Here is a 23,518-nt window from a genome sequence, read left to right on the forward strand (position 1 = left end):
TTTAATAATGCAGTTATGATGCATTTTAATGTGATTATAAGTTACTTTAAGTGGTTCTACTTCACCTGTAGCTGTGTTTATTATACTTTCATGTAAACGTTTGATCAACAAAAGGAGAGGACTTTCATTACTTCACTTAAAGAACCCAATGGCCACTAAGAGTAACTCATAATCACACTATGATGCTGATTATGATGCATTATTAAAATGATATAATCCCTGAAATTGACAGAACAACTCCAGTGTGACGTTTTCCACATTTTATTCACTAAACAACTCAAACTCCACGATGCATGGGATGGAGGGAGCTTACACGTGTAGTTCTTTCCTCTCTCTTCCACCCTCTAGTGTGCCTGAGAAACTACGCATCCCGACATCCCAACAAGGCGCTGGTAATGGGGAGAGGGTGAGGGGCTATCCTGCTCATAGTCAGTATCATGGGGGTCAAGTACTTGTAATACTCCGAGCCCTTGAACAACTGGATTCCTTCCGCATTGCACAGAGCGGCGTCGATGCCGGACAAGGGCAAGGGAAAATCGGTCACGGCCCTGGGTGTGGCGATAAGGTCCACGTAATGTATCGTATTTCCTGTTGGAAGAAAGACGCTTTGTCAACATTCCAAACAACCCAAAGAAAAAATTCACCAAAAGAGATGTAAGAACTCCGTAACCTTACCTTGGATTACATGAACCGTGTGTTCATTTGGACAGACAAAAGCGGCGTCCACGTGTCCTTCAATGCCGAGCTCCTCCTTCAGGGTTTTAGGGTAGCCTTCAATCAGGGTGTAGTGAGCCGCTGTTTTGTAGATGTAAACCTGATCATCCTGCAGGGGTTTGGCAGCACGAGAGGCAATTTTTAGTATTAACTTCAACACGCACGCGTAGACGCGTCGAGGTGTTTTTCAAGATGTTTTGCCGGTCACTTCAAAGTCTACCTTGATCAAGTATATGTCGTCGCCGTGGGAAAAGACGGCGTCCACCCCGTTGCTGACCTCTTTCCACGCCCTGGTGATTGGGAAGGCGTGGAGGCCGTTTCTATGGGTGTCCAGGCGCATGTATATGGAGCCTGAGCAGATGGAACGGACGAAAGAAAACAAATAAGCCTACTGTAGTTCCCAAAATGTTGAACTATTCCTTTAAAGACTACTTTACTACTTTACCTGCAAATGAATAACTTTTGCCAGCATCGTCAGTGGTGATGGCATCTAATTTGACCTCACTGCATTTCGGGACTTGGTGGTCACCTCCATGACCTGCAGTCAAACGCAGACGATTACGCGATTACCCGAAAAATAGCTCTGCACAAAATCACTCGGGAAGGGAAACCCACCAAAGTTCGGGCACTTCATGAAGTAGTGGCGGATGTCCTTGGGGTAGGAGCCGCTCACCTCTCCGGTCACCGGGTTGAACCTGGTGAAGTTGTGTCCGTGGAAACAGTAGTAGTGCTCCAGCCAGCGTAGAGTGGAGGTGCAGGCGGGCAGGTGGGCCCACGTCTTGTTCTTCACTGTCTTTGTGGTAATATCATACACATGCACATCATGTCCTGTGGGTAAGGGGATATAGTTTGAGTTACCAATTATCTATTTACAGCAGCCTAATTACATCCCATTTCATTTGACACCAATTTATTAGCATGTGTCTAACCTGCAACGTGGATTAATATGGTTCAATTCTTAAAAATCTAAAGAAATTCTGTGTGTCTTTGCTAGACTATCTGTTAGATATACTGTAGGTATGCTGCATAAATTTGACTAATAGTCCCTAAAACATTATGACAAAATGTATTCCTGCTGCAGCTATTTTCATCCACTCTGGAGCAGCGTGACGTGACTATAATCCTGAGAGAGTCAACTCATTCCATTATTTATTATTTTTAATTTAAACATTATTTAGTGAGCTGGATATCTTTACAGCGAAGGCCAACATACCCTTGAAGAACAGAACCGAGTCGGCCATGCACTCTCCTTTGGGACACTCCACGGCTGAATCCAAATGCGAGGGGACTCCTGGGAAGTCCTCCTGGATCTCTTTGGGATAGCCGTCCTCCAGAGTGTGGTTGTAATAGCTGAACACCTTGTCATCCTGGAGGTGACATTAGACAAAGTGTAGGTACAGAGATACCGCTCTGGAGCTGAGAAAAACCGAACGCACCTTGGGGACCATACCAGGAAGAAATAGATGTGGTCGTGGTCGCCTGGGTTGTCTGCGTTGTGCATGCGGAAGGCGGCGTCTACGTGGCCGATGTGATGGATGTCATCAAGCTCCTTGAAGGACTCATTGGAGAGTTGGGCCGCACCGTGGAAACCACTCCACAAGTGGCTGCCTGAAGGGAAAACATTTTGTCAATGCAATCAAAATATATTCAGTTTGGGCCTCTGGCTCAGGCCCTGAGTAGAGTGTATCTCTGTAACTACAAAGTATTTTTAAATCATCTTGGTATCATAATGAAGGCACCACTTGGGGTGTGTCTGCAGATGTGTAAGCATCAGTCCATATGTTACTGGGTCAGATTAAATGAAGCTGGGACACAGCATTATTTAACTATTTCATTTTCCCAACAAAACGGCACAGTTTTATAGTGAATACCTGTGTGGAATGATGCCGTCGCAGCCTAAAATATCATGCTATGCCATAGCACTACATTTGAACATTGCCTTTGCACAGACTGATGCTAATAAAGAGAATCAGAGCACAGATGGAGAGGTTTCAGTAGAGGCATGTTAAGGCGGAATCTATAAATTGGCCACTTTGGTAAATTTGGGGACCGTCTGTGCCGTTTGAAATGTTCTCAGGTAACTGTAAAACTAATTTAATTTAATATATATATAATATAGGTAAAAATTACATTACATTACATTTGAAAAATCAATCATTTAGACCTCCTTACATATTCCCATTAAAAAAAGACATAACCCATTGGTCTATTTAACCAGCTCGTGCCTGGATTGAAGGCCAGTTTCACAATTCATCGAGACAGACCGTGTTATCACACGCACGGCTGAGGATAGGTTGTTTATTAATGTCTTAATTAACACAGACGGCTTGAACAGAAATGATTAAGAGACATTGGAGTAGCGTTAGCCATTAGCATCGTGGGTACGCTGGCGTTAGCCATTAGCATCGTGGACACGCCCTCCAACACAACTCCGAACACACAACAGCAAAGGTAAGACCTCTTTTATGGTTATGGCTGTTTAAAGTTGAAGTTTATGCTCCTCTTCTTGCTGCTGGTTTACTTTTGGACACGAAATGAGTCTGTGGACTTTTCAGCTTTCATAGTGACGTGTTGTTGGGCGGCTAGCATGACGTAGCAACATTGTTAGCACAACTTCGCTGTTAGCGTGTGTTCGTTTAGTTGCTTGGTGTTGGAGTTGAGTTGAGTTTCGGTTGGAGTGGTTATCAGGAGCGTGTAGCCGAGCTTCTTCCCGTTACGTGGGTGTGCATAAATAGTATGTTGCGACATGTTAAACGTGTCATTTGCATGTGTTTGTTTTAATGTGAACAACTTCTTGTGGTACCGGTGTTACGTCGAAATCGGTTCCTACGTTTAATGTTTCCTTCCTGTTAAAGTCATAGCGCCCCCCTGTGGTTAGGTTTAGGTTATCAGCTATTTGACACCAAACCTGGTTCAAAAGGATAATAGAGAAAGACAATATAGTCCATCATTATTTAAAAAAATATTCCAAACCTTTGAAGAAGTAAGTGTTTCCTTTCTCGTCAGGAGTGACGGCATCAAACTCGATGCCTTCACACCGGTCTGGTAGAGCAGCATCTAAACATGGAGATAACAGCACTTGTTACCATTAGTGCAGCTGAAATACTGCTAAATACAGAATATGTGTATCATTGGAGAGAAAGGAATGCTTCTGTGAGAAAGCTGTGAGTTAATATGTTGATTAAAAACTCACCATCTACTGCTGCATCATGTGGCGCCCTGTGGATGATACAAATAGATCTTTATTTTTCTGCAGTTCAGCATAGTGTCAGATTACATTTCCAAAAATCCTTTAGTCCTGACGATAGGGGGGTCAGCCAGTGACACACCACCAAAGTTACGCAATGACGTTGCACTGTATTTGTATTTGTTTGTATTGATCCGACTGGTGACCTTTGTGAGCCAGCAAACAGAGTTATGACATGAATGCACCGTGACTTGCACATTTCTGCTGAGGAGAAAATACAGGAAAGTAGGAATGATCCAAATCAGTTACAGAGGTGGGACAAAATAATGGAAACACCATATAGTTCAATGTGATCAAGATGATTGGTGGCGCTGCTCTGCAGGCGACACGGATACACGGACCTGTGCATGGGCAGTGTGATATGTATTTGTTGGCAGGTAGCAGTCTGTGCATGTATGTATGTATGTATGTATGTATGTATGCAATATGTTATTTTGTATTGTTTTAACAGCAGACACCGTATGTATGTTTCCAAGACAAATTTCCTTCGGGAAACTGTATTTATAGATATATGCTCATATAATGCTATACTACACAACTGGAAATAAATTTGAAAGCATCTTGAGATCAGAATTGGAGCGTTCTGTCATGAATCACCTATTTTGAGCGTGAATTTATTTCAAGTTTGAAGAGTTCATTGATACTCACACAGGTACTCCATTGGTGAGGGCAAGTGCCAAGCACAGAATCAGGGTTTGGGGGAGCAGCTCCATGCTGTGAAGTCCTCGGATGTGGAGTCTCGCTGTGGAACAGAGCTGTAGCTGTGCAAAGCCCGCACACTCTTATACTGACATTTGTGTGGGTGGATGAGTTAGGTAACTGCATGTGTGTGTGTGTGTGTGTGTGTGTGTGTGTGTGTGTGTGTGTGTGTGTGTGTGTACATTGTACTTTTAGTTGTTGCAAAATGAGGCTCTGAGTAAGATCATTCACAATCTCTCTCTCTCTGGATTTCAAATGAAATTATTGATCTTTCCGGTTCAATGTTCCCACTCCTAGCTTCGTTTGATAAATAGATTGGTGAAAGACTTTTCTAGTAATACACACATTTTGGGCAAACACGGTCACCAGAGAAATACCTTAAAGCCTAAAAACCAGCCCCTTAGGTTAAGTGTGGCCCCAGTAACAACAGAATCATGCAAACTTAGATTTAAATCAAAGTTTAATTACTTTTTAGTCAGAGAAATTTATTGCACAAAAATCATTAAGCCCCTCCCAAGCTTGAGCTAACTAAATTGTTTGATCTGCTGATTACACTGATAGATTGTACTTCTCAAATTTGTGTTGATTATTGATTAATGGAATGTTTTGCAATTTTGGCATAATTCACAAAATATCATTCAGGCACACAGCATTATGGGCTACCATGCGTTACTGTAGATCAATCGAGATTAAAACATTAAAACAACACTCGGGAGTAATTTAAAAGCATGCGTTTGTACTTTTATCCACTACTTGTATCTTTTGCACTAAATAATGTGATGAAAATAATTTGTACTAAGCTGCTACAATTGCCTTGCATCTACTCATTACCATAATGAAGAAAGCATAAAGTACCATCATCAATAAAATCTAATCAATGGTGTTTGACAAAATAAAGCAGGTAGGAGGTAGAGTTTCACTCAAAGAAACTCACATGATAAGTCGAAAAAGCATATTATATTGCCTGCTATTACAAACCCTCTCGCCCTATCATATCAACTATTCTTAACTCTACTTTGTTTCTTTCTCTGTCTTCGACATTCTCTGTGGTTCACTTGTAGCGGTAGATCTTGATGCAATGATTCATGCTGTCTGACACGACCAGGTGGCCATCAGGGAGCAGCGCCAGGCCCCTTGGGCTACTCAGGCTGTCATTCACCAGAGGCCAGCCAACACCTTTAGATGGGTAGAGAAGAACACGGTAGTGCTGCTTGCCCCAGTCCGCCACCAGGACGTCCCCATCGCTGTCAATGCAGAGACCCCAAGGGCAGGTCAGAACTGGCCCCAAGCCAGAACACACCCCTAGGATTCGGATAGTGTTCCAGCCGGGCTCCAGGACCCGGATGCATGGGACACGTCCAGTCTCGTTTCCTCGTTCGGACACGGCCATTAGCCCAGTCATGAGACAGGCTGCCACCAGGTAGGGTCTGTGGTACCCGGTCACCACCGTGCGCTCCAATCTGGCCCCGGTTTTAGGGTCCAGCTTGAGGGAAGTTAGGGTGCCACGCTTGATGTCAGCGACCAAGAACTCATCTTGACGGATCACAGTCACCCCTCTGGGAGCATCCAGCTCTTCGTTGGTGGAACCACTCAATGTGCCTCCAAACGTTTGCAGGAGGCGTCCATGACGGCTGAACACCAACACAGCTCGTTCAGCAGCACAGGTCAGGGCAATGAGGCCCTTTGAGTTCACAGCCACGTCAAAGTAGTTGCAGATGCGGGAAGACCTTTCTGATCCCGTAGGAGACACCTGCTGCACAACATTCTTCTGGAGATCAGTCACCTGAATCCGGGCGTTTCCACAATCCACTACAAATAGTTGCCCTTTGACAGTTGCATGGACGCCACTTGGTAGGTTGAAGTCAGCACGACCCGATCCTTGTTTTCCAAACTGTTTGACCAGAAAAGCTGAGTCTAACGCAGTCGAACCACCCTCTTCCTCCAGTTCCCTCAAAGCTGGCACAACTTTCTCTTTCTTGTCCTTGTTGTATTGCTGTGATTCCTTGCTTTGGTGTAATTTGTCTCCTTCAATGGCTGACATGGACAGTGATCTGCTCACTCGGTTTAAACTTGAACCCTGTGTAACACGAGTCTGGGATCTTGATTGTCGCTCATTAGAGCTCAGGGTGTTCCTGTCAGATTCCGTGCCATTACCTTGTTCAAGAGTTGAAGGTTCAGAGGCCAGACGCATTCTGCAAACCTTCCTGACTCCTCTACACTCATCCTTGTCACGGTTAATCAAAGAACAAAGTTTACCTGAGAGTTCAGTGGTGGACATTGAGCGGTAGTGCTCTTGCCTGAGGGAACCATTGACTGGAGTATTCACAGTATAGGTGTAACAGGAATCCTCACTGTCCACTGGGGATGGAGGGCTTCCACTGTCCACTGATGATTCATTTGAGGTCTTTTTCTTTGGTAGGGCGTGTCTAGAAAGTGGATGATATCTGGTGGAAAGATCTACAAGACTTTGCGTGGAGAGTGAACCTTTGCGTCTAGTCTTTGGAGATATTGTCACATAACTGCTCTTTGCATCAGTTTCTTCAGGAGGGCAGGATGGTTCTTCACATGAGACCAAGACAAGAGCCTTTTGCTTCCTCTTACCCGTCAGCGTCGAGTGCCTCTTTGTACCAGTTTGCCTGCCATCAGATTCATCACCTTCAGATTCTCCTTGACTGGAGACCGGTGGGATAGCAAGGAAAAGGTCTTGCCCAGACTCCACTTCCTCGTCTTGGGATGACTCAGATACGCCACGACGTCTTGGTACGGGGGACTTTAAGGTGGGTGATTTGAGATTGTCCTCGTTCTCTGTTGAGCTTGACAGACGTAGTTTCCGGATTACACGCCTGTTCCCACTGTTTGCCTTATTGCTCTCCTCTGGACTGTACCGATGCCCAGCTCTGTTTGGTTGTGGTTCCTTTCGAATTTCAAGAGGGGTATTGTTTGAAAATGCTTTATCCCGTGAGTGCAAGGCACACTTTTGTCCTTCGACACCACAGACAGCAATTGGGTATGTCATACTTTGCTCTCGAACATCAATTTCCCCTAAGCTTAAGGTCTTGGACCCGGGGCTTGTTAGGAAACTAACCCTTTTCATTGTTAGAGAGATCTCCCAAGGTTGGGTGACCTCTGCTACTCCTCTTTGGAGTTGATTTTTGTTGGATCCACCAGCGGTACCTCCCCACCTTTGAATCTGCTCCTTCAGTTGTCCAATTTTTCTAAGTTGCTGGTCAACAAGTGACTGCACAACTCGCACCGCTGCAGCATTCTCCCTCTTCACCTGACTAAGGTGCCGCTGGGCCTCTCGGTGGTCCCGCTCCACCTTCTCGAGAAGCCGACGTTCCTCTCTCTGAGCTTCAATCGCAGCACTGTCCAACTCACGGTTCACCTCCTCCACCTCGGCCTGCTGCCGCTCCCTGAGGCTCTGCAGTTCTCGTTCTCCTTGCTCCAGGTTGGAGAGGGCCTGCGTCACCCAGGGAGGTAGTGAAGTAAGACATATGGGTGTAAAGATGGACTCCCGTGGGGTGAAGGATAAGGGAGGTGGGGGGGTCACAACTCTCTGTTTTGGAGTGCTGTGTGTCAGCAGGGCTGAGAACCCGAGGAGGGCTCTTCTCTCTGAATGAGACCGCACTAACATTGTTAATGGTGGATCAGAAAACTCCTCTTGTTCTCTGGGGTTTTGCCTTTTGCTACTTTTTGAGTATGTTTCTGTAGAGAAAGAGAAAATGCAAATAACAAATGTGTTAACAAAACCCTTACAACAAAGCATTTAGTAACATATTGGTGCTTTTTGCCCTACAAGAACAACCAAAGAGAAAACAGGTCTAGTCTAGAACATTCATCCTGTAATGTTTTATCAATGAACCCTTCTATTTGACCAACCTGTTGACCCCGGTGAATCACATAAACCATGTGAGGACTTGTGTACACATTTCTGCTGCTGTTTCAAAACTGGGACACAGGTTCCCTTTCGTTGCAACTTCATCTGACCCTCACAATATTCAGTTTCTCTGAAGAGACACTGAAGTGCTCTCAGATAACCGCTGTCCTGTTTCCCTGAGGTCAGCCTTGTATTCAGACTTCAACACTGTTGGCAGCCATTGATCACTACAACGATAAATTACCTAAATTGCATGTCAACCAACAATTTGTTAAAGCACATCTAATGTACCTCTCTATTGAGCAAACATTCGCTTTGGATCACCAAAGCCACGCTGTGCTTCTTTGACTTAATTCTTTTCGATTTGAATGCTATTTTCCGACATTATGTGATCATTGGATGGCCATTGCATAACAAGGTGAGACAGAGGGGTTTATGTGTTCATGCCAAGTCGCATCTCTTAACGTCACTCATCGTGAGGCCTCAACCGTCTCGAACAGTCGCTTCCGAATGCAGCACAGACCCCTCATTGTCACTTGGTGGAAACACCAGAGCTTATCTGCTCATGGCATTGAAACTGAGCTCCGTCTTTCACCACCAACACACGGTATGTGAGACACTGCCAGGAGAGGGGTCAGTTCATTGTTTTCTTTTACCAAGTCTTTAGGTGGCGATCATGGGTATTAGAGTGTGTGTGTGTGTGTGTGTGTGTGTGTGTGTGTGTGTGTGTGTGTGTGTGTGTGTGTGTGTGTGTGTGTGTGTGTGTGTGTGTGTGTGTGTGTGTGTGTGTGTGCATATATGTGAACAGTGTAGACCTAGTTATAGAGCCTTTATACCCCCCCCCCCCCCCCCCGGAGCAAAAAAACCCAAGGCTTTTGCGAGGATGAAAGGGCGAGGTGTCATTTTACCTGCGCGTTCACAATAAAGTCCCCCTGGAAACATGTGACCTCAGAGTGTCAATGGATCAAATCTCCTTCCCATGTTTTAAAAACGATGTTCTAGATGTTATCTGCCGGTGGCATTTGTCGTAAGCTGCTCAGAGTGGTTGAGATTTTACATCAATAAGAACTTAAAGTAGAAATTAGGAGCGGGAAAACATAATCTTGCGTTCAATCTCAATGTCAAAACGGCCCTTAATGCACAAGTTTACAGGTAAAGAGTCGTCAATCTGTTTGTTGGAATGGGGGAAAATGTGGGTTGTGTGTCGGTAACAAATCCCTGTCACTCTCCTGGAGCGAGGCCGCCGGGTCGTCTCACGTTACCCCACTTTAATGTTGAATGAGAGGCGGTGGTTGCTAAGTTACCGGACGTCCATCGCCGAGGTGCTGAGGCTATAGAATAAATGATACCATTCATAATTGAGAGGATTACGCGGGATGTTCAGGAGCATTCCAGCGGAACGAAACTCAACAAAGGAGCCATTCTCCGCAAGTTATGGAGCTCAAAGGTTTAGGTCTCTTTGAAATTTAAATTAAACGCACTTCAGTGGCTTAAAACAAAGAAATCCGTAGGCAGAAAACTGCCCCAAATACAAAAAACATTTTATTTTAAAATTACATTCTGAGCACAAACGGTTAACAGAAGTTTTTATCCTGATTTAAGCTGCAACATGTAGGAATATAACATACAAAAAAAGCATCATAACAACAAACAATAAGACGTCTTACCTGAACTCCAGGTGTGTTCTTCTTCCTCCGCGGCTCTCTCTGCCACAGCTTCCAGTTGTTCCTCTCGCCACTTCTCTCCGTCACTCCCCCGCCTCACCCCTTTTTCCCCTCCCCCTCTCTTGTCATTGCCTTCTGCACAGGATTATTTGTTATTATTGGGTGTTAATCAACTGACCGCATGTAAACAAAATGGATCAGGAAAGGTTAATAGTGAAGATTTTGTTGTTGAAATGCAAACACGGAGATGGATTTTTGGGAGTGAGAGCAGGTTTACTGTATTGAGAGAAATACTCAAAACACAGATGGTTAAAGAGTAGGATTTAATTAGTAATATTCATATTTCTGATGCAGAATTTCTTGAGCATTTAAATGAATATCTAAAAGCAGACTCGGGTTGCTCGTTTCGGGGCTTCACAAAAAAATTATTTACATCAAAAAATGGAGAAAGTGACAATAAATAAAAAGATATTTTCACAGACTTAAACCTTTATATGTTATATCTACAGATACATATTACCTACTAATAATTATCTGGCGTTTTATAAATGAACCTCTGCCTTTATTGCACCATAAATGAAGTGTGTCACTAGATTCACATCAACATTATACACCATCACATTTACAAAGATTGAACATCTATTGATTACACCTGGGAGGCAGACAAGCATCCATCTTATTGACACGCATGTAGTTTGACCACGCGCGCGGTTCACCATGTGACCACTAGATGTCAGCAAATGCAAAGCTTCAAAAAAAAAGAGAGCCGCCTGTACGGCTGAAGCTGGGTGCCTCAAATCAAATGTGATTATATTTACAGTAAATACATGATTAGTCTACTTAGTTATAACAGTGCAAGCTGTTTAGCTAATTTGCTCTACAAAAGTGCTTCATGGAGATTGAGTAGGTGGACGGCCGCACTGAAGCAGAGGCTACTGAGTGACAAGACGGAGTCTTCTATTTACAAAAATGTATATTAACGGGAGAAATTATGTCCTATAAAGCAACTTGAACTAGTTCTGTTCTGTAGGTAGTGTTCTCAGATCGGTCTGCGCCGGACGATCAGCTGTTTTTATTCCACTTGAATAACTAAAATCGGCTGAAGAACATTTCTTCATTCACCTCCTGTGTTCATGCTGCTCTTTAAAGTTGTTTGATATCGAACTTTTAGAACCAAGTGAAGAGACTTTTTTTTTACGAAGGCACACTAAACGTACCTGAACTTGTTTTTCACTGGATCAGTGGATCAAGTGGCTCTCTACTGTATGAGCCTTAAAGCAGTGTGACAGATTTCATCTTCTTATAGGATCCAACATCTCACCAATTATCCACACACACACACACACACACACACACACACACACACACACACACACACACACACACACACACACACACACACACACACACACAGAGCGTTGCCCACCCCCCAGACACAGATGGGTCCTGAGCCATCACTGTTGCTGCATGTCAGGCGGGGTCCTACAGGCTGCTTGGCTGGTGTTGTGACTGATTATTTCTATCTTCCGCTCTGTCAGGAGGGACGGAAAATTATATGGGCCTAAGGTGGCGCTCCGTTATTGATATCACTGTTAAAACTCTCCGATCCAGCTGCTCGCCTCGCCTGCAACATCACCGCAATTAAATCCACGCGGCTCCACGGCCCGCGTGTGTGTGTGTGTGTGTGGGTGGCAGAGAGTAATGGGCCCAATAGTTACTGTAACAAAACAATAATATGATTCAGCATGGCAGCATAACAACCACACGCATATATTGATATATATATATATATCAATATCAGTGCGATGTATGACAGGGGAGTTAATGGGTTATTATTACCACTCTCAAACAAATGGCAGCATCACAGCAAAGCAGGTTCTAAGCAGACTTGTTGCAAACAAACAATTAAAAAAAAAAAAAAAAAGTCTGCAAGCTTGCACAGATGGAATTAGAAAGGCGGTCAAGAAAGTCACATCGCACTCTTCTCTCTCACTTTGCATACAGCCGGCTATATTAGGTGATGAATATGGTAATGGTCCTCATTCTTGTGGGACTATCTCCTTTCAGAGGGGAAGATCTGGTTCTGCTGTTAGATTCGATTAATTCCTCTTCATGCCACTCCTCATTTTTGTGCCCCCCCCCCCCCTCCTGCGCCTCCCCCTTCCTCTCTCTAACACTTTCAGGCCTATGATATTAGACGAACAATCGCAGAAACAAAACGAGCTGGAACAACCAAGATGGGAACAGATGGCACGTAATTGCCTGGTGGAGGAAGCCAGGGAGTCAATTTTTACCCGTCCTGGGGGAGTTGCAGTTGCAAAGAAGGGGGGGGGGGGGCGGAAAAAAAAGTGCAGGTGCATTTGTTTTCATCAGATATGGCCTAAAGGAAGCATCTGAGAAATTATTCATCACACGCGCATTAGGGAGAGGAATCTAACGAAAAGTGTTGTGGGTGAGACCCGGGATGCTTTCATCAGGTAGACGTGTGGCAGCAGACGCATCACAAATGAATATCACACTGAAGTGTTGCACAAACTGTAAAACTTTCAGACGGTAGCAGTCTGTCCCAACGTTTGCCAACCTAATGTTAGGGTTTTGTGATAAAAATGACACTATGGATAATGTGAGAATACTTTGGGATATCTGATGTGACAATAACCTGGTTGGTTTCTAATTCTTCCAAGAAACTACAAAATGTCTTATTTTATATTTCCAAAATGTCTTATTTGACAAACAATATTTTTATAAAATTTCCAATATTTGGAATAAACCCTTTAATTTCCACGATTCAATGTATTGCTTATAACATACTTAGATTTGACAATAATAACACGTATGAGCCAAAAATGTAAAAACACAAATGCAGATCTTCTACACTTCATTTTGAAATGCCCAATTTTAGAAACATGTTGGAAGAAATTGAGCTAAAAGGTTAAAATGTATTACTATTACATTTTTATTAAATAATCTTAACATTCCATGTAATTATGATGAACTGAATGTAACAAAAGTCTGATTATTTTTTTGTTGTTGTATCATGTAAGAACAAGACTAGGAGTCTACAGCCATGCTGGTTTAGGCACAGCAGTGCTTTGGGCTCAGGTGGCAACCTCCTGATCTGAAGAGTGAAGCCAATGCAGAAGTGTCTTTAAAGCTGCATTCTCTCTAGTGTCCACCAGGGGGCGACTCCTCTGATTGTATAGAAGTCTGGTCTAAAATGACTCTTCTTCTCTCTTGATTTATTCCCTCAGTAAACATTGTAAACATGAGTTTATGGTCTCAATCTCTAGTTTCAAGTCTTCTTCATTACAGCATGATGTTCATTTAGTACATTATGCTCCATTTAGAGTCAAAGCAGGGGATGCTCCACCTTTAAGTCGTAAAAAAGACCACGTCGAGTTGAGTGGAGCCGTGACGTACCATGCAGTGGAAGTGTAACATTAGTGAGCTTTAGAGGTGTTGGTAGGTCGATTGTGTTTCCCCAGAACAGAGCTAGCCTCGCCTGTTTCCCGTTTTATGCTAAGCTAATCACCCTCTGGCTGTAGCGTCGAGAGAGCGGTATCAATCTTCTTTATCTAACTCTCTGCAAGAAAGTAAATTGGCATTTTTCCTTAAAAAGCTGCTTAAACTGTATTCCAGTTGAGGAAGAGAGCAGACATTTATCACATCTTGCCGTTAGTTTAGCCTTTTTTTTTTCTTTATCCTTTATCTCAGGATGTGTGTTAGCTCAATCAGTCTGGTGCAAGTTTTGCATCCATTCATACCAGGGGGTTAATGTCTCTGTCATGACTACAAAGCTTGATAACACTATTTGTCTGCACCCACTTCATCCTTGGACATGAATCAGTCACATACTGTACTGAGATGAAATCCTCCTTCTTTTTTTTCTCGGTCCTTTAAGCCCTGACCACATCTGTTCAATTACCAGCATGGAAAGTGCATTACCATTGGCTTTGTTGTTGGAGATGCTCGATTTTCTTAGTAAAAAAAGCGGATGAATTTATAATGTCGTGATCCCCTCTGTTGTGAATCTCTTCGGCGGACCGAGGCCCGGGATCAGAATAAGCATTTTGATGAGCTATAGGCCGTCTCCTCTTTTTTACAATCCCAAACTTGCGCTGCCTGCCCAATATCAAACTAATAAATTACAGCCTCCGTCTCCCACATAACTCACTGATAAATAAAAAAAAAAAAAAAAAGGCTCTGCCATAGTGTGCAGCTGTGACCCAGGGTTACCTAGCAACAGGTCATGCCCAGACGTGATGCACAAGGTAGAGATACACCTCTAAGGAGCGGGAGAGGAGGGAGGGATGGGGACGGGGGAGAGGGAGGAGAGGGAGGGAACGGGTCTCATCCTCACTCTCTATGACCCTTGACAGATAGAAAACGCACTCAGAGGAAACGGCGTTTGATTGACAGGGATATTTGAGGAACCTGAGTCTCCTTGGTTTCTCCATTACTGTTTTTCAGGCCGGACTCTGAGCTGCTTTATGTCTGAAAGAAGTAGCCAGCAAACAGATCCCATAATCGGAACCCTTTTCCCGTTCAGCTACGGCACATGAAAAGACACCTGGATTTAATTAGTGTCCACACTGGAGATGCTGCAAAAAGACAACAGATTCAGTGGTTCTTGATTCCCTCTGAAGAGCATCTTTCCGCTGCACACACGCATTAACACGCCGAAGTACGCGAGCGGCTCTCCATCCACTGCGCCCGCTGAATTGTCTGATGAAAAGCCGAACTGACAGGCCTAAAAAAGATTGAGCAATAGCACAAGAGACGCACATCCACAGCGGTGTACGATGCCTTTGCCAGAACACTGCGGCATGGAAATGAGAGTGTTCAGTCCACGTCCCCCCCCCCCCCCCCGTCCCCGTCCCCGTCCCCCCTCTTCCTCCGCCCTTCCTCTGTTGCCTGTGCGACAAACCCTCAAGGGGACTCTGCAGCTGTGTGGGGTTAGCACATGGTCGAGTTAGGGGCCACACACACAAACAAACACACACACACACACACACACACACACACACACACACACACACACTGGCAAACGCAGCCTTTAGTCTTTGTAAATATGGAATATTTATGCCGCGTAAACTGTAATAAGTTGTGCTTTAATGAGAATGATTTTCTCCGGATGATTGTCTGAATCTCCACTGCTGTTGACAGAACCCAGCTGCCATCTTGAGTCTCAGAATGTTTCAAGCTGCTGTAGTCCATGTTTTTGTGTTAACAATGGATGAAATGCCTGTGTTCATGGAAGGTGTCGCTTGTTATGAATTACCACTCAAGAGGTTCCAATCAGCTATAATATTATAGTGTAATATTGTTTTGGTTCACTCTCACCAGGAAAATGTCCCTAAAAACCCACCAAACAGCACAGTGGAGCATTTAAGCTTCAGTTTCTCAGGCTGGTCATTGAGGAGCTTTGGGGCCTCAATGGCAAACGCTTTTGTCAAATCTAGGTTTTACCGTAAGGTCGTAAAAGATCACCGCGCTCTGCCGCGTTTTTAGCTTCGGTCCGTTTAAACCAGTGCAAATCTGCAGCCTAACCATCCGACCCCCAGCTAAATCTTTTAAGATGGGACTATGCAAACAGACATAAGGCACCGGTGTGAAAAACAGCAAGGAGCCAAAGGGCTTAAGAGTAATCAATAAAATATTAGAATCAATCCTAAAACGCGCTGGGAGCCAGCGTGAAAAGGCTGGAATAGGTGTGACGCCGTCATGCCTTTTAGTTGTGATTATCAGAATGTCAGCTGAGGCCTGTGTGGTAGCAGCATGCCTGGGTCTGGGTGACAGAGACATTTTTTGGACCCACCCGCCCGCCCTGTGTGGGGTTTTTTGCGGTCTTTATACTTCCCGCTTCATGATTACATACGAATTGATTTTGTGGGGTATTTATGAATCACGGCGCATTCATTTTTGCAGGTACAGCCGGTCGTTGTCCGGAGAATTCCAACCTCAGAAACATTTGTTTCCCGGAAGCTCACCAGTTGAGAGAGTGGTTGACACGACGACGGGGGGGGGGGGGGGGGGGGGGTGCACCTCCTCATGCAGTTAATGGACAGCATACACGCCGAGGTAATTCACAGCCAGCAAACATGACATACGCCATCGGAGGCTGGTGTGAGTAAAATGGGCATCCATCACAGATGCTAACAACTCTGATTAAAAATACATAATCTGCAAGCGGCCCCCTGATACCTCCGTCAAGCCATTTTGGGCCTAATTGCAATTGGTCTCCGTTATGATCAAAGGCAAGTCACACCTGCTCGCCTTTAGCTTTCGTTTCGCTGATTACAGTTTCAAATTTCATCAACGTCAAGTAGATGGATATGAATTTATGGGGTAAACGTGTTTACTCGCGGTCAACGCCATCACAATCGCACGTCTTTCTCCTGGACTTTCTCACATTCTCGCCCGGCACATTTTCCCTCTGCTTTCAAATCAAATGTGATGTTTCGCGGTGCACCGAGAGTAGGCACTGGGGGGTTAAAGAAAGAGGCGGTCCTGATACAAACACAATATAACACAAATGAGAGCCAAACCACGTCTCTCCCCCCCGGCATCTTCACCTCACCCACCACCTGTATCTCTCAGGCTGCGAGTGAGTGACGGGGCATCAAGAGGACGAGCGCCGAGCTTTCCCTCACGAGGCTTTGCACCCAGCGCTCGCCCAATTTACACCTCTCACTTTCCCCGCAAACCCCACCCAGGATCCCCCGGTGACAGCGCCATGCTAACCGCCACCTCCCTGCTGGCATGACCGTGTGTGTGTGTGTTTATGTGCGAACAGGGTGTGTGTGTGTGTGTGTGTGTGTGTGTGTGAGTGTGCAGCAGAGAGTGAAAGAAAGCAGAAGAGCATGTGTGGTATCCTTGTGGGAAGCAGATTTAGACCTCCAGACTGGGTGTGTTTTCTGAGAGGTCATTTTGTTCCCTCCTTCCTTCTCGTGTAGAATCAGAGTTTAACGGTCCGTTGGCTGTAAACTTTACACCGTGGCTTTCAGTTTTTTGTGTCAATCACCTGCAGTATTTCCGCATTGTATCCCCAGGAATAAAGTCCATATTGGACAATTCTGCACCTAAGGATGTACATCCAACACCCACACACATAGTGAAGCTGCTCATCCAAATCCACTTTTCTACTGAGTTCACTGTTGCTGCTGGTTTTTTTTTTTTTTTTTTTGGCTCACAATATGATCCGGGAGCCGCATCTCAGAAGTCGATTTTATTCATACAGCCCAATATCACAAATCACAATTGGCCTCGAGGGGCTTCACAATCTCTACAGCATACCAGACCCTCCATTTGAGTATAAAACTCCCCCCAAAAAAAACCCTTTAACAAGGAAAAGATGCAAACCGAACAACTGAGGAGGCATACATCTCCCAGGACCAGCAGACGCGCAGTAGATGTCGTGGTTACAGAAGAGACGAGCGTAATAGTGGTAGAGACAGTGCAGGAGCAGAGGGGCTGTTTAGTAGACTATGTTAGTCTGGTCTATGGTCCCGACCACAGCTCTGGACTATCAGCAGCCTCACTGTGTGTGTCGATGAATCCGTGGTGCTGAAGTCTTTTCTGTCAGGTTCATCTTGGATCCATAAGATCCTCTAAACTACAGCTTGGGTGAACAAAACTACCTAGTTCATAGGAGAACCCTTTTGGTTACTGGTACCTTTTTTGTAAAGGTTCCACCTGGAACCCCTTTCAGAGGATTCTACCTCGAACCCAACATAAAGGTTTATGCCTAGAACCATCTGTGAGAGGTTCCACAGTGAACCTGCTACGAGAGGATCGACAGACATTGGTCTAATGGTGTAATGGTTCCACCAAGAACCCCAAGGGCTTCATCTAGAACCCAGCCAGAGGGTTCCACAGATAACCCTTTTATATTCCAGGAGTTTCACCCAGAACCCTAAAGGGCTGGGACCCACAATCACGTGGGCTGGATTGTATGCGTTCACCGGTCCTTCAAGAATCCTTTCTTCCAAAAAGAGTTGTTTTTTTTGCTCCACCACAACTTATGTCGCTGCGGAGGCCGAACCACCTCACTCTGAACCCACTCCCTCCCGACCAGAACCCCAACTTTAAGTGAGGAGTAGAGCGGCGAGAGGAAATCCTAAAAAGCCTCGCTGACAGGGTTTGAAATGTTGTACCTACTGTTTAAACATCTTTACAGGATTAGAGTGGAGTTAAACTGCTTTGCGGGCGCAGTTAATTGAAGCGGATGAGGTTTTTAATAAAGCGTGCAGTGTTAGCAGCTGACAAATGGCTCAGCTGACACACAGGGGAAATTGCATTTAATGGCATCAGGTATGTGCTTTGCTGGAGCTTATCACATTACACTGGTGGATGCACACACACACACACACACACACACACATGCATAAACATGCACGCTCTGCTTTTCTCTTCGTTTGTGTGCGTTTGTGCACATTGGCCCACATAAACACACACGGCAACATTACCGGAGTTTACGCTCACCTGAGCCAGTCAAGGTGTTTTCCCTCATGGATTCCAATTATGGATCAGCGGGATGCCTCATGTGCAGCACATAGGTTGCTAGGTGGGTTGCTATGTAGACAGACAGGCAGGCAGACTCACACTGGACCTATTACCGTGACACTGAGATGTCTCTCTTAGCTTGAGGGAACAGACACGATTGGTGGAAAAACCCTCAACGATTTCACTAAAGCATCAACTCCAAAACTCCATAACTTAACAAACTGGTCTTTCAACCTATGGCCAAAGATGACCACTGAAAGGATCAAATGGACCCACCCTAGCTACAATGCTAATATTGCTAACACTGGCTTAGGTCAGCAAGTCTCACAAGAGCGTTTAAACAGCGAAAAAAAGGCTTATACCTTTTTTGGTCTTTGTTGATGATACAAAAAAAAAAGTTGATCGTCACGAGAGTTCAAATATCAGAGGAAAGGAACTTCATGAAAATGGTGTTTAACATTCTGTGCAAACCCACTGAACTTCATGCAAAATGACTCAAACATACATCTAGAATTTGATGGAACGGTGCAGCCATAGAAAACAGGGAGTCAAATATTTCACTCCGTATAAACACCATAAAGCTCCAGAATATATACAAGGCTGTCAGACGGTGTGGAACAAAGATGATTTCAACCGCTGTAAAGCTGCTTACGGGAGAACAGCAGGAGACTGCTGTATCTCTGAAGTAACTAAATCACCATTCGGTATGTTACTTCAGTATTAAAGTCCTTCTCCATGCCCGACTGGCCACAAGGAGAGCAGAGCAGGTGCTTGCCATCTTTTTTTTCTTTTTCTTTTTTCTTTTTTTTTGGGGTTGTGTATCCATTTCTTGCTGATGATGTCGTGTCTGGATTCTCTGGATGCAATAAAGGCAAGAAACTGTCAGAAAGGACAACATGAATTATTTCAAGTGATATGTCGGGAGACCGCTGCATAGATGCCCTTTAGGAGTTGTCAGTTTGATATCTCACCCAGTACTGCACACATACACACACACACACACACACACACACACACACACACACACACACACACACACACACACACACACACACACACACACACACACACACACACAGATGCATGCACAACACACTCATCCAGTCAGAAATTCCTCATATAAGAGGACAATTAGAGTGTCTCATTTTCCCCTAATATCAATCATGCGGCTCATGAATAAAGACAATTAGGTCCTCATGATTCCATACAATTGCATCTGGCCTTTGAGCCCCCCCCCCCCCCCCCCCCTACCGATTTGGGAGCGATGCCTCTTGGGTATATGGCGCTCTCATCACCGCGGCTCAGTGTGAGCCGCTGCAGTCAATAATAGGAGACAAAACAGGAGAGGCAAGGGCCCGGTTTCAGACTAGATCAGATCCTCCGGACGCGTGTCACTCTTCATTAGGGAGGCGGGGTAGCAGGGGGATGCCCTTAAGGTGAGGACGGCCACGGAGCGGTGGGGGGGTAAAGGGAGAGGCGGAGTGGCAGCTGTGGACAATGACAGAATCTGTGGCCAAGGGCCCCTCAGGCCAAACACCAGCTCTCCTCCACCCTGAACTGATCTCTCGCCTCTAGACCCACCGAGGAGGGAGGGAGGGACAGAAATAGACCAGTCACAGTCAGTGGACTTTCTATCCAGACTTGCTCTACTCAAGACTCCGGCTGACATTGATGTAACACATCGCATCAATGTGTCTAATGTCATATTCATAGAAACGCGATTGGTTTACCCCGGGCCTGGGTGGTTCCCCTTACAGCCCAGCAGCTTGGATAATGTCAGGTATTAATCTTTCATAGCCCCTGTTAAATTAAGCACTTTGATTCACTTATTATTAATTTATACTGATTGCTGCAATGTTGGCGTACACGCAGGCGGAGGCAGCTACTAAAGGATAGCCCTCTCTGGGATTGCCATTTGGGAAGACGGTGATCATTTCACAAGTCAGAATAAATGTGTGAATCTTCGCACCGTTCCTCAGCAGGTTTGGTGAGTTTTGAGTTTCTCGTGATCGTCTATCGGCTTCTAATCCAATCACATACTCCCGAAATGTCAGGCCTATCGGGCTGAAGCGAAGGATGTTTTTTAATCAATTCATTGTCTGGACTATTAAATAAATCTTTTTGCTTAATGAATGACTTAAATAATGAATCAATCACCCACACGGTATCACATCATTTTGAAATTTTCCTTTTGATTTTGTTATTACAAAAAAATCTTGATTAAAGCCACTTCAAGACTTCGATCCCGGTTTATTCGGCGACACTTGTGGTTACTTGTTTTAATACTACAGCAAACACAGCAGCTGTTTTCTCCGATATACGACAGAAGAGCGACTGAAGCATACTAAATGATCACAACTTTAATTCGTTACTGTAAAAGTCGACATTTCGGAGACACAACATCTACGCTCTGCTTTTGCACCGAGCCGCTGCAACATCGACGCAACTGATGTTTCAGCAACACGCGCGTTTTTTTTTTTTATTATCATCGGCAATGCATCAAACTAATAACCTCGTCTAAAAGAAGGACAACGGGGGCTGCGGCGCTCTGCTGCCACGCGTAGGTGGCACACACTCGCCTTATTAGCCAGGTCAAACATAATCAGTGATAGACACGGCAGGGCCGCTTTAATTATGGCTGGCAGCTGGCAGCGGGGGCCTTCCTTTAGGGGCCCGGGTTATGCCCATGCATGACCCCCCCCCCCCACCACCACCACCCACCCACACTGGCCCAAATGGCGAATAAATCTAACCTCCCTTTTGTTCGGAGTGATGCATGTGGCAGCCCCTTCATTTAAAGCGTGAATAAAAATGTGGACAGAATTCGGGATTAATAGAGGGGAATGGTGCATTAAATTAGTGTAATTGTAAGGTAACAGCGGTGTGTGTGTGTGTGTGTGTGTGTGTGTGTGTGTGTGTGTGTGTGTGTGTGTGTGTGTGTATATATAAAGGTGATAAAGGAAAATCCCTCCAACAAGAGCAAATCAGTTTCTCAGAACAAACCAACAGTGCACCTGAGCTATTACAGGGCTCTGGATTGTTTTTTTTTTTCAATTTCATAACACCGGAAAGCCTGTTGTGCCGCACTTCGGTTCGACACGACAGATGTATTCACGCGGCTCCACTAGCCCGAGCTCCCGTCGCAAACAGCTTGTAAAATCTGCACTTAAATGAGAGCAAGCGAGCGCTGCCTGTCTGCTGCGTCACCGAAGAAATATGGCTTCATGAAGTTTGCGACCAACACAACAAAGGGAGGGAGAAGCAGTCGCAGGCTGATATACTGTGCGATTATATTTGATTCTAAGCCCCAAAAACAAAACAAAAAAAACCGTCACAACAGTCTGTGTGTGTGTGTGTGTGTGTGTGTGTGTGTGTGTGTGTGTGTGTGTGAGAGACAGAAAGAGAGAGAGAGACGCTGCTTGAAGCCGCGAGCAGTTGTGCGCTCTGATCTCCCAAGGCTGTCTGTCTACACACACTCACACATGCAGACCCCACCGATTCAGCCCCCTCTGGTATATTGATCCACTTCATTCTGCCTCAACGAGATGCAGACAGCATCCCGGCGCCCGGACCCGCTCATAATAATCATGATATAACACCGGGGCCGTGTTGAAACCTGCCATAGGAAGGCATAAATCGGATAATGCAACAGCCGGGATAATGAACAATATCAGATGACATATCGACGTTGTCACGCGCGGGGGGGCCCCCCAATACTGAAACATAAATGTATGTTGCGTGACGTTGGGATAGGCGCACCCATGCAGAGGAGCAGGCGCACAGCTGCAAACATCTGTGTGTGTGTGTGTGTGTGTGTGTGTGTGTGTGTGTGTGTGTTTTGTCCTGCTCTATTGAGTGTTCAGGGGGAAGTTATGAAAACAAAGGAGCTGCTCACTCTTGAAGCTGGACCTTGGGCCGCCGCTTCCATTCACACTCGATTGCCACTCGCCGCCCGCACGGCCGTGGCTGTGGACTTAAATCCACTCTCCTCCCCTTCCTCCGCTCCCGTCCCCTTCAGCCTCCCCCGCCCCCTCCCCCCCATCACATCGCGCCGTAGCCATGGCAACTACCTCCCCCCCTCCCCGATCGATCCAATACCGAATGTTTCTCCAAAACTTAAACGATCAGGCGGCCGTCGGTGGCTCGCCGGCAAGGTGGCGCCTTCCGCAGAGGAGGATGATGGGAGTGGAGGTCGTTAGTGAGCAAGACGGTCAATTCAGTTCAATAAGACCCAAATTATGATGGTCCTCTGCTGGAAATGTGCTTTGCGGACGAAGAAAGCAACATATAATCACAATAAAATAGCTAAATTGTTTATTGTCAGCTTATTTGGAGAAACAAAAAAGATATTACTGTGACCCGGAGAGCTCAACGCACTGCAACTAAAGTAAACTAAGAAAACATCTGAACCAATATGAGAGCCCATTACTATTAGGACGCTGCGAAGAAGAAAACACTCACCCGAATTGCAAAAATATGAAGCGCTTTTCTCTAAATGCAGCCAGAGCCGCTGCATAGAACCTGTAAAACAAAGAAAATAAAATGCACAGACTCTAGTGGCCTCGCGGCAGCTGGAGGGGGTGTACGGGTTTATGTGAGGAGGGATGTGTCACGTTTACTTTATGTCAACAGCCACGGATAGCTGGTCAGGGTTCAGGGTTCAGGCTGTGATATTTCACCATGTCTCCGATTCCCCCTAAACTCGCAGCGTCGGAGCCCACGTTTGTGTCCAGAAGCTACGCGGCCTCTCCGTCTCTCTCTCTCTCTCTCTCTCTCTCTCTCTCTCTCTCTCTCTCTCTCTCTCTGTCTGTC

General features: G+C 45.3%; 1 protein-coding gene across 1 annotated transcript; it reads right to left on the bottom strand.

Moving 5' to 3' along the window:
• Window positions 1–245: 245 nt before the first annotated feature.
• hpxb (hemopexin b) lies at window positions 246–4,722 on the bottom strand. Its single transcript, XM_068719856.1, has 10 exons — window positions 4,610–4,722; window positions 3,908–3,933; window positions 3,688–3,771; window positions 2,165–2,322; window positions 1,928–2,081; window positions 1,330–1,542; window positions 1,160–1,252; window positions 935–1,065; window positions 676–823; window positions 246–588 (listed from the first exon to the last, which is right to left on the bottom strand). The coding sequence occupies exons 1-10, from the start codon at window positions 4,672–4,674 to the stop codon at window positions 362–364; spliced, it is 1,299 nt and encodes a 432-aa protein (XP_068575957.1). The 5' UTR covers window positions 4,675–4,722; the 3' UTR covers window positions 246–361.
• Window positions 4,723–23,518: the final 18,796 nt, after the last annotated feature.

Source organism: Cebidichthys violaceus, unplaced genomic scaffold (assembly GCF_023349555.1).
Source record: "Cebidichthys violaceus isolate CVI_PGR_0920_01 unplaced genomic scaffold, fCebVio1.0.p SCAF_24, whole genome shotgun sequence".
NCBI lineage: Eukaryota > Metazoa > Chordata > Actinopteri > Perciformes > Stichaeidae > Cebidichthys > Cebidichthys violaceus.

Coding starts and splice junctions, on each gene's coding strand:
- hpxb (XM_068719856.1), bottom strand. CDS start 4,674: ATGGAGCTGCTCCCCCAAACCCTGATTCTGTGCTTGGCACTTGCCCTC. Junction 3,772..3,907: donor ACATGATGCAGCAGTAGATG/GTGAGTTTTTAA, acceptor CTCCATGTTTAG/ATGCTGCTCTACCAGACCGG. Junction 1,543..1,927: donor CTCGGTTCTGTTCTTCAAGG/GTATGTTGGCCT, acceptor CCTTACCCACAG/GACATGATGTGCATGTGTAT.